Source organism: Corvus cornix, unplaced genomic scaffold (assembly GCF_000738735.6).
Source record: "Corvus cornix cornix isolate S_Up_H32 unplaced genomic scaffold, ASM73873v5 scaffold9, whole genome shotgun sequence".
Lineage (NCBI taxonomy): Eukaryota > Metazoa > Chordata > Aves > Passeriformes > Corvidae > Corvus > Corvus cornix.
In genome coordinates, this window is record NW_024108694.1 from 1,093 (window position 1) to 12,362 (window position 11,270).

An 11,270-nucleotide genomic window follows, 5' to 3' on the forward strand; every position below is an offset into this window, starting at 1 on the left:
CCCAGGGGATTGCAGGGAGCGATGGGGTCTCCCAAACCTCCTTTTTCCCTTCTGTAATTTTCCTCCTTGGGGTGGATGACTCCCCACTTTCCCTTCATTTCCCCCTTACCCTCCCCCCTTGATCTCCTCCCATTTTGTCCCCCATCTCATCACTCATTCTCCCATCACTTTCCCCCTCAGTCTCCCCCCTCCATCTCCCCCTTTTTCTCCCCCCATATCCCCCACCCTGCCTCTCCCCTTCATCCCCATCCTGTCCCTTTCTCCCCGTACCCTCATCTGCCTCTTTCTCTCCGATTTCCCCTTTTTCCTTCCATTTTTCCCCTCAGATCCTTTTCCCTCCATTTCTCCCCTCAGGCCTTCGCCCCCCCCCCCCCCCCCCCGTCCCCGTTTTCCCGCCTTTTCCCCGCGCGCGCGCGCACGGCGCCGCCCAGCGGCCGGGAGGACTCCGCGCTCCCGCACTCCCCCCGCCCCTCCCTCCTCTCCTCTCTCTCCCTCCGCCTCCCCTTTTCCCGACCCTCCCTCTCTCCGGCCCCTTCTCTCCCCGCTCCTCCTCCTCCCTCCGTCCCTCTCTCTCTCCTCCTTCTCCTCCCTCTCCCCGCCCCTCCCGCCCCTTCCTCCGCGCACGCGCCCCGCGGCGCCCTGGCGGCGGAGCCAAGATGGCGGCGGTGGTTCAGAATGTGGTCAAGCTGTGAGTGCGGGTCCCCCCCCTTCACCCCCCGCGGCGCGGGAATGGTGCGGCCCGGCCGGGCGCGGGAAGCGGGCCCCCCCCCTTACCCCCGCGCGCCGGGCGGGACCAAGTGGGCGGGAAGGGGGGGGGGAGCGACACGCGCGCATTGTTCGGGGTGAACTTTGCTGGGGGGGGGGGGTTAAGGGCACCCCAGAATCCCCCCCAGCACCGGGAGGGCCTCAGGGATCTGAGCGGGAGGGGAGCCTGGGAGGGTCCCGAGGGCCCGGCAGGGTCCCCCAGGTCTGGCCCTGAGAGGGTCCTGGAGAGGGCAAGGGGGGCGGGGGTCATCCCTGTAAAGCGTTAAAATTCCCGGTATTGTATCCGTGCATCTCCCTGTGCCTCATTATATATCCCTAAACTCCCGTGGGCGAGCGTCCTGGAGAGGCCAAGGACGGGGGAGTCATCCCAGCACATCCCTGTGCATCCCCATGCATCCCCGAATATCCCGAAACATCCCTGGACATCCCCGAATGTCCCGGTACATCCCTGTGCGTCCCCTGTCCTTCCCTGGACATTGCTGCGCTACTTCCCTGTGCATCCCAGCGAGAGGGTCCTGCAGAGGCCGAGTTGAGGGGAGTCATCCCTGTGCTCCCCTCTGTGTCCTGTACCTCCCTCTGTATCCCTGTGCTCCCCTCTGTATCCTGTACCTCCCTCTCCATCCTCATCCATCCCTGTGCTCCTCTCTGTATCCTGTACCTCCCTCTCCATCCTCGTCCGTCCCTGTGCTCCCCTCTGTGTCCCTGTACCTCCCTCTCCATCCTCGTCCGTCCCTGTGCTCCGTCTCTTCCGTCCCTGCCCTTCCCTGCACACCCCGTGGGAGTATCCTTGGCGGAGCGGGAAGTTGTTGTGCCTTTTACCCCTCACAATCTCCGCCTGTATCCCTGGTATTCTCCGGTTTTGCTCCTGATGTTCTCGGTTCTACCCCTGGGAATCTCGGGCTTTGTCCCCGCTGTTCTCCAGTTGGACCCCTGAACGTCTCCAGTTTTATCCCTGACATTCTCTGGTTCTATCCCTGAGGACCTCTGGGTCTGTTCCTGCTGTTCTCCACTTGTATTCCTGAGGCTTTCCAGTTGTATCCCTGGTATTCTCCAGCATTTCATCCCTGGCAGCCTCCAGTTGTATCCCTGACACCTCCCGGCCGCGATCCTTGTTGGGCTCCTCATTCCCCCATTCCCCCGGTCCCAGTGCTGGGCCATGATCCCTGCTGGGCTCCCCATTCCCGGTGCCATCCCTGCCCTTCCCGGGCTGATCCGTGCCCTTCCCAGGCTGGGCGAGCAGTACTACCGGGACGCCATGGAGCAGTGCCACAGCTACAACGCCCGGCTCTGCGCCGAGCGCAGCGTCCGCCTGCCCTTCCTGGACTCCCAGACCGGGGTGGCCCAGAGCAACTGCTACATCTGGATGGAGAAACGGCACCGCGGGCCCGGTACGGCCGGAGCGCCGGGAACGAGGCGGGAACGCCGGGGGAGCAGCGGGGAAATGCCGGGGGAGCAATGGGAAAGTGGGAGAGCAGTGGGGAAATGATGGGAGAAGGGGAGGGAAACAATGGGAGAAGGACAGGAAATGGTGGGGAAATGATGGAGTAATGGTTGGGAAACCACGGGAGAACATTGGGAGAGCAGCCGGGAAGCGGCAGGAGAGCACCGTGGAGACAGTGGGGAAGCGCTGGGGAGGGGAAGGGGCCGGGGTCGCTCTGGGCTGCTCTGTCCCCTCCTTGGGAACGTTTGGAGTGTTTTATCACAGCTTCGGATGATTCCGAGGAGTTCTGTCACCCCCTGGCCCGATTTTGGGGAGTTTCCCGGGATTTTTCCGCAGGTTTGGCGGCCGGGCAGCTCTACTCGTACCCGGCGCGGCGCTGGCGCAAGAAACGCCGCGCCCACCCCCCGGAGGACCCCCGGCTCTCCTTCCCTTCCATCAAACCCGGTAATTCCGCCCATTCCCTGCTGGATTTCTGGGAATTCCGCCCCAGATCCGCCAGGATCCAGCACCCACCCTCATTTTTCCCGTTTTTTCCCTGTTTTTCCCCAGACACGGAGCAGACGCTGAAGAAGGAGGGGCTGATCTCCCAGGACGGGAGCAGCCTGGAAGCGCTGCTGAGGACGGATCCTCTGGAAAAACGTTCCCTGCCAGACCCCAGGATGGACGACGACAGCCTGGGAGAGTTCCCGGTCACCAACAGCCGCGCACGGAAGGTGCTGCCGGGAATTCCGGGATGGGAACCGGGAATTCCTGCCGGGAACCGGGAATTTCGTGCCACGAACTCAGATTTTCCAGCCCCTTCTCCCGCTCCAGATGTGGATTTTAGGGCTTGGGATGGGTTTGGTGGGAGGGGGAAAGGGGGAATCCGGCCCTGGGGTTCGTGGGAAGGAGGTTCTGGAGCCAAAATTGGGGAATTTTTTGGCCTGAGAAGAAATTTAGGAAAAGGGAGTTCCAGGTTAAAAAAAAAAAAAAAGGGAAGGAAGGAAATTTGGGAAGAGTAGAGTTTCTGATCCCAGAGTTTAGGGAGAGAGAGTTCCTGGTCCCAGAATTCAGTGGGAGGGAGGTTCTGGCCCTGCAATTCAGGGGGAGGGAAATTCCAGCCCAGAAATTCAGGGAAAGGGGAGTTTTGGGGTCGTTTTCCCAGAATTCTGTATTTTTCCCCTTCTGAGGCTTTTCCACAGCGTTTTTGAGCATGGAAACCTTTTCCCAGCCTCCTTTCCTTTTGCCTTTTCCAAAACTCCTCCTCCTCCAAGCGTTTTCCCACCAGATCAGGCCCTTCCACGACGTTTTTTTGGGGGATAAAACATCCTGAATTCCCGTCCATCCACAAGAACCTTTCTGTGCCTCCTTTGGGATGGATTCAGCTGCGACCCCTCCTGTTTTTCCCGTTTTTCCCGTTGTTCTTCCCTGGGATTGGTTTTCCTGCAGTAACCCCTCTCCTCGTTCCCAGCGGATCCTGGAGCCGGACGATTTCCTGGACGATTTGGATGATGAGGACTACGAGGAGGACACGCCCAAGAGGAGGGGGAAGGGCAAGGCCAAGGTGAGTGAATTCCTGGGAATTCCACTCCCGGGGCGACCCCACAGGGAGGAAAGCTGGGATTTGCGCCGAGAATCCCTCGTTTCTCCCGAATTCCCGAGGATCTGCTGTCCCTCGGCCGTTCCCAGCGCGTGGCACTCTTGGATCGCTCCCGCCCCGGCCGTGTCCCTTCCGTGCCCTCTCAGCTCCCGACTTTTCCCTAAATCCCGACTTTTCCGCAGGGAAAAGGCGTCGGAGGGGCTCGGAAGAAGCTGGACGCGGCCATCCTGGAGGACCGGGACAAGCCCTACGCCTGCGACAGTGAGTGCCGGGGCCGTTCCGGGCGCGGCACCGCCGGGATCGGGGGATTCCAGCCCGGGCAGGAGATCCCCACGGCCGGGGAGGGCAGGGCCGGGCTCTCGCCTTCCTCCCGCGGAGGGGGCCGGAGTTGTCCCACCGGGAACGCCGGGAAACGGCCCCAGGGCCCAGGGTGGCGCAAGCGCTGGAGGTGTGAAAATCAGGATAGGAAGGAGGATGGAAGGATAAAAACGAGGATAAACTTCCCAAACAGCCCCCAGAGGCTGGGAAGGCCCCTCCCCCTCATCCCAGTGGTTTTCCAGTCGGATCCGTGTCCCTGGGACTCATTCCCAGCCCTCCTTAAAGCCCCTTAAGGAGCTGGGAGCCGTGAAATCCAACAGAACCCTGGGAGCAGGGATTCCATGCCCAGGCCAGGCCCCCCCAGCCCAGGATTCAGCGGGATAACGGGATGGAAAAGCTTCGCCAGCTCCTTTTTCTCTCTTCTTCCTCCTGTCCTGCCACTTCCCAGCACTAATTCTCCCCCTGGCTCCCTGAGGTTGTGTTTTTCCTGCCCTTTTTTCCTGGTTTTCCGTGTGTCTGTGTCCTCTCACGACTTCTCTTTCTGTGTTTCAGACAGTTACAAACAAAAGCATTCCTTGAAACCTCCCGACCGAGGTAGTTCCGCTCTCTCTCTGCTCGTTTTTCCTGCTTTTCCTCCTTTTTTCCTTTTTTTTTTTCCGTGGGGTTTTCCCACCCCAAAAAAAATCCCCCTGCGGAGCCCCGGGATCGGCGGGAGGAGGGGAGGGAGAAGCCAAAGGCCACGGGAGCGACGTCAGCGCCGGCCCCGCTCCGGCCCCCTGACCCTTTTCCAGCAGGGAATGAGGCCGGGAAAACAAAGATTAACCCCCCCCGTGGAGCCAGCAGTGGGAAAAACACGGAGCTTCCACCCAAATCCACCCCCGGTTCCCGAATCCCGGGATTCTGCTGCCTTTAAAGCTCCCCGGTGTTGTTTTCCCGCTCCAAATCCGCGGGGTTTTTACCTAAAAAAGCCCCAAAAAATCGGGATCGGCCGCAGGTGGGATGGGGAGTTCGGGATGTTCCCGAGGCTCCTGTTCCTCGCCTCGGGAGGAGGAATCCGGAGCCGCGCTTGGAGATGGTCCTGGAGGTTTTGGGGGGAAAAAGGTCACTTTGGAGCCCCGTGGACTGGGAGGGAAGCGGGAATTTCATGGGAATCCCGTTGGAATTGCGGCTCTCGGGGCCGTTTTTCCTCGGTGCTGCTCCGATCCCGAGCGTTTTCCCCAAAAACCCCTCAGATGCCGGGGCAATTCCCGTGGTTTTTATCCCAAAAAACCAGCGCGGGCTGCTGGAGTCGGCCTCCCTGTGGAAGTTCAGCCCCATTTTCCCTGATCCAGCTGCTTTTTCCCTGATTTCTCCACGGTCGGGGGGGATCCCAGTGGATCCAGAAACTTCTGTGTTGTTCTGGAAAAGCTCCAAACTCGGGAAATTTCATCCCAAAGCGGCTTTTTCCCAATTAATGGAAAAACACAGGGAAAACACGTTGGGAAACCTCTCCACCGAGCCCTGGAATTCCCCCTCCGGCACCCTTTTTTTGGGGATTTTATCCCGATTCCTTGTGCTGGGAGGGAGCCGGATCTGTGCTCGTCCTTCCCACGCCGAAATGGGGCTGGAAAGGGATTTTGGGGTGTCCTTGAATAAGGAAAAACCCAAAAAATCCCTGGAAAAGCAGCGATGGGGAACTGGAGCCGATTCCCTGATCCACAAGGTGCTGGATTGAGGGAGAAACCTCCCCAGTTTTGGGGTGGGAAATGGGAAAACCAATGGATTTTGGGCCTTTGGAGGAGCTGGGATGGATCCATGGCCGCTGCCAAATCCCTCCTTGGAAGCCCAGAATTCCCGAGTTTCCCCTTCCTTGGTTTTTACCTCGGGATGGGATTTTTTGGGGTGGGGATTTCTTCTCCCCAATATCTTCCTGGGGATTTTGCCATTGGATCCATCCTGGGGCTTTCACCTGGAATTCCTTCGGGATCCCAGGTCGGTAGCCTGGAATTCCTTCGGGATCCTGGGGAATTCACCTGGGATTCCTCAGGAATTCCGGGTCGTTGGACCCGATTCCAGCCAGTTCCGGGTCAGCAGGGAGCACCTCCTGCTCTCCCAGCCCGGAGCTGCGGTCGGGGCGGCTCCGGAGGCTTCGGGATTTGGGATTTTTCCCTCCTCTGCTGGGGTCCAACTGGGATTTTTCCCATTTTTTCTCGGCAGTCTGCGGGAAGCGCTACAAGAACCGGCCGGGGCTGAGTTACCACTACGCCCACTCCCACCTGGCCGAGGAGGAGGGGGACGACAAGGACGATTCCCAGCCCCCCACTCCCGTCTCCCAGCGCTCCGAGGAGCAGAAATGTAAGGAAAAACCCCGGAATTGCCGCCCGGGAAAGCCCTGGGAATGACCAACACCCCAGCCCGAGGTGTCCCGGAGCTGCCCCGGCTGGGAGCCGCTCCGTGGGGGGAATTCCGTCCCTGTGCCCTGATCCCGGTGTCCCGCTCCGCTTTTCCAGCCAAGAAGGGTCCCGACGGATTGGCCCTTCCCAACAATTACTGCGACTTCTGCCTGGGAGACTCCAAGATCAACAAGAAAACCGGGCAGCCCGAGGAGCTCGTGTCCTGCTCCGACTGCGGCCGCTCCGGTGAGGGACAGCCGGGGCCATCCCGGGGCTCCTGCGGCCCGGAGGGAGCCGGACCCGGGCCGGACGTGGGGGAGGCGTGGAATGGCCGGGGCTGGGGTTGGGGAGGACATTTGGGACCCTGGATCCGAGCGTTGATCCAGCACTGCCATGGTGAAGACGTGGCCTGGGGTGTCCCTGGGTGTCCCTGGGGTGTCCCTGGGGTGTCCCTGGGGTGTCCTGGGGTGTCCCTGGGGTGTCCCTGGGGTGTCCTGGGGTGTCCTGGGGTGTCCTGGGGTGTCCCGGGTGTCCCTGGGTGTCCCTGGGGTGTCCCTGAGGTGTCCTGGGGTGTCCCTGGATGTCCCTGGGGTGTCCTGGAGTGTCCCTGGGGTGTCCTGGGTGTCCCCTGGGGTGTCCCTGGAGTGTCCCTGGGGTGTCCTGGGGTGTCCTGGGGTGTCCCTGGGGTGTCCCGGGGTGTCCCTGGGGTGTCCCTGGGGTGTCCCCGGGGTGTCCCCGCTGTCCCTGAGGTGTCCCTGAGGTGTCCCTGAGGTGTCCCCGCTGTCCCCAGGTCACCCGTCGTGCCTGCAGTTCACGCCGGTGATGATGGCCGCGGTGAAGACGTACCGCTGGCAGTGCATCGAGTGCAAGTGCTGCAACATCTGCGGCACCTCCGAGAACGACGTGAGTGCCCCAAAGTTACCTGGGAGTGCCCCAAAGTTACCTGGGAGTGCCCCAAAGTTACGTGGGAATGCCCTGAAGTTACGTGGGAATGCCCCAAAGTTGCCTGGGAGTGCCCCAAAGTTGCCTGGGAATGCCCCAAAGTTTCCTGGGAGTGCCCCAAAGTTTCCTGGGAGTGCCCCAAAGTTGCCTGGGAATGCCCCAAAGTTTCCTGGGAGTGCCCCAAAGTTTCCTGGGAATGCCCCAAAGTTACCTGGGAATGCCCCACAATTATCAGGGAATGCCCCAGAATCCACCAGGAATCCCCAGCAGTGACCCAGGAATGCCCCAAATGACCTGGGAACACCCAAAAATTACTTTGGAATGCCCAAAAACCACCTGGGAATGCCGCAGAATTCCCACTGGAGGGGTTTTTGGGGGAGAAACCTTCAGGGTTTAGGAGTCCGTAAGACCCCGGAAAGGCTTTTTTGGGGAAAAACTTTTGGATTTCGATAACCTGCAGGCAACTTTTGCCTTTCCAGAGCCTTTGGGACACCGGGGGAGGGAAATTTTGGGGAGGGTAAAATCCTTTAGTGACCTGTGGGACACGGGAGAGGCTTTTTGGGGGGAAAAGCGGGAATTCTGGGAGCGGAGCGATTGGAATCTGCCCGGCCCAGGACCAGCTGCTGTTCTGTGACGACTGCGACCGCGGGTACCACATGTACTGCCTGACCCCGCCCATGTCCGAGCCCCCCGAGGGTGAGTCCGGCCCTTCCCGGCCCCTCGGGATCCCCCCGAAACCTCCCCGGGAGTGGGAAACCCTGCGGTTCCTTGGCCTGGCTCTTCCCAGGTTTCCTTCTGGGCTGTGGGGAGGGGTTCCTGCTCCCAAATCCTCCTCTTGCTCCTTTGTCTTCCTCTTCCTCCTCCTTTTCTTCCTCCTCTGCCTCGTCTTCCTCCCTCCTCATCTTCCTCGTCTTTTCTTCCTCATTTTCCTTCCTGAATTCCTGAATTTCCACCCTAATCCCTGAATTCTCCCTCCTCTTCCTCCCTCTTGTTTCTCCTCTTTATTCTCTTTTTCCTCTTCTTTTCTCCTCCTCTTCCTCCTCCTTTTCTTCCTCCTCTCCCTCCTCATCCTCCGTCCTCATCTTCCTCATCTTTTCTTCATTTTCCTCCCTGAATTCCTGAATTCTCCCTCCTCTTCCTCCCTCTTATTTATCCTCTTTATTCTTTTTTTCCTCTTCTTTTCTCCTCCTCTTCCTCCTGCACTCGCTCCTCCCCCCTCGTTAGCCCCCGTGGTTAATTGTCCTCCCGGGGGGCTGAGGGGGGTGAGGCCGAAGGCTGATCCCGGTTTTCCGCAGGGAGCTGGAGCTGCCACCTCTGCCTGGACCTGCTCAAGGAGAAGGCGTCGATTTACCAGAACCAGAACAGCTCCTGATCCTGCTCTTCCTCCTCCTCCTCCTCATCCCCATCCCCTCCTCATCCTCACCCCCTCAGCTTTGGGGCCTTTGCCTTTTTTTCCCAGTTTTTTTGGGTCATTTTCCTTCCTTTACCGTTTTTTTTTTTTCTTTTTTTTCCCTTTTATTTCCTTTATTTTCATTTTTTGGGGGTCCTTTTTATTTCCCTTTTTTGCCTTCTTTTCTCTTTTGGTTCTTTTTGCCCTTTAATTGTCTTCTTTTTTCTTTCATTTTCTTCCTTTTTTGGTTCTGTTTTAATTCCCTTTTATCCTTTACTTTTTTCTTTCATTTTCCTCTTTTTTTGCTTTGTTTTGTTTCCCTTTTTTGCTCTTTTTTCCTTTTCTTCTATTTTCTTGGTTTTTGGGATCTTTTCCCTTGTTTTTAATTTCCTCTTCTCTCTCTTCTATTTTTGCTCTTTTTTCTTTTTTTTTATTTTCTTTTTTCCTTTTTTATTTTCTCATTTTATTCTTTTTTCCCCTTTTTTTCTTTTTTCCTTCTATTTCCCTTTCCTTCCTTATTTTTTTTATCTCCTTTATTCATCCTGGGTTTGTTTTTTTTTTAATCTCTTCCATTCCCTTCATTTCACCTCTTTTTTCCTCCCTTTTCTTTATTTTGGGTCCTTTTTTCCCTTTTTCTTCCCCTCCCTCCATTTTTGGGTGGATTCCGTTGATTCCAGGATTTCAGGGCCCTTTCTCCCCTCCCCCCACTCCCCCCGGTGATTTTTGGGGTGATTTTCATCCCTTCCACCCCCCAAGTTCCCAGGATTTCACCCCAAAACTCACCCACTCCCCCTCCCGGCGCCGCGGGTGCCAAACTCTCCCTTTTCCCCCTTTTTTTTTGGGAATTCCGGGGCAGTTTTGGGACTTTTTCTTCCGTTTTTGGAGGGGAGATTTTTCCTGCTTCGATTTTTGTTCCCTTTTCCCCCATTTTTATCACCCCCCACCCCCCCAAAGGATGCTCCCAGCCCCTCCCCCACCCCACGAGGCCTTACCCCTCCCCCACCCCTCCGGCCGCCACCGAATGGGGCAAAATCCCCGGATTTGGGGATTCCCCCCCGCCCCTCCCCCGCTGGCTCAGAACAGGGCAAAACCCCCCAGTTTTGGGGTTTTCCCCTGGCTCCCCCCCCTCCTCCCCCCAGGGTTGGGTTTGGTGTTCGGGGGGGTGGGGGAGGGGTTGAGGTTGGGATTTTTGGGGGGGGAAAAGCCCCTTTTGCCCCCAAAATGCCGCTGGGGGAGGGGGGAGAGGGAGAGGCCGCGGGTGTGGGGCTGGGGGGACTCCCCGGAATCCCCCAAATCCCCCCAGTCCCAAATTCCGCCCCCTCCCCGGCTCCCGTGGACTGAATGTGCCTGTTTTTCTAAAAAACACAAAAATAAATGGACTTTAAAGCACCTACCTCCGACTGCCCCTCCCCCCACACGCCCCCAAACCCCCCGGATCCCCCCGAGAGGAGCCCCCGGGATGGGCCCCGAAACTGCCACAAAAACGGCGAAAATCACCCCAAAACCAGCCAAAATGACCCCAGAACCAGCCAAAATAATGCAAAAAATGAAATCATCCCAAGGGTACCGAAATAGCCCAAAGTTCGACCAAAACGGCCCCGAAATGACTGAAATAATGCAGGAAATGACTAAAATAGCCCCAAAAGTACCAAAGTAGCCCCAAGTTTACTGAAATAATGTTGGAATAGCCCCAAAAGTGACCAAATAGCCCCCAAAATGACCAAAAGACCCCCTCAAATTATTAAAATAACCCCAAAATGACTGAAACAGTCCAAAAGTGTTAAAATAACAAAGAGAGACCAAAATAGCCCTAAAAGCACTAAAATACCCCCAAAATAACTCCCAAAGGACTCCAATAGCCCCAAGCTTGACCAAAATAACCCCAAAATGACTGAAATGGCCCTAAAATGACCGAACAACCCCCAAGTGATGAACGCATCCCCCAGAATTCTAAAAATCCAAATATTCCAAAATGTAACCAAAACACGACCGAAAGAACCCCAAAAAATCATGGAAATGACCCAAAAATGACTGAAATACCCCAGAACTGGCCAAAATGACTGGAAAATTAGCCAAAAATGCTCAAAATTGACTCAAATCCCGAAAATCCCCCCCCAGAATTCTGGATCTGAGGCTCATCCCGGTGGTTTCTCTCCTCCCCGTCCCAAGCACGATTTTGGGGGGAATCGACGGCGTTTTGGTTCAAAATGGGCTTTTTTCCCCCCGTTTCCGTGCCCTGATGGGGGTGGGGACATGGAAATGTCCCAAAATGGGGGATTTATCCCAAATTCCCCTCAGCGAAGCTTCACAGTTGTGTCTTATCCAGGAAAGAGCAAAACGACACCAAAACGGCTCATTTTTCGTAATAAAAATGGCAAAAAACGGAGTAGTGTGGGGTTTTTTGGGGGAAAATGGGAAGTTTGGGGAGAAGTGGGAAATTTGGGGCAAAAATGAGGTTTGGGG

At 57.2% G+C, this 11,270-nt stretch overlaps 1 protein-coding gene across 2 annotated transcripts; it reads left to right on the forward strand.

The window, feature by feature from the left end:
- Window positions 1-606: 606 nt before the first annotated feature.
- Window positions 607-8,860, forward strand: LOC120412314 (zinc finger protein ubi-d4). Of its 2 annotated transcripts, XM_039572701.1 has the most exons (12): window positions 607-688; window positions 1,993-2,153; window positions 2,543-2,650; window positions 2,756-2,919; window positions 3,657-3,749; window positions 3,968-4,046; window positions 4,656-4,697; window positions 6,300-6,437; window positions 6,593-6,721; window positions 7,266-7,378; window positions 8,032-8,113; window positions 8,713-8,860. In XM_039572701.1, the coding sequence occupies exons 1-12, from the start codon at window positions 657-659 to the stop codon at window positions 8,787-8,789; spliced, it is 1,218 nt and encodes a 405-aa protein (XP_039428635.1). In that variant the 5' UTR covers window positions 607-656; the 3' UTR covers window positions 8,790-8,860. The 2 variants fall into 2 exon arrangements, with proteins under 2 accessions (XP_039428635.1, XP_039428636.1); XM_039572702.1 differs by lacking the exon at window positions 4,656-4,697.
- The last annotated feature ends 2,410 nt before the right edge of the window (window positions 8,861-11,270 follow it).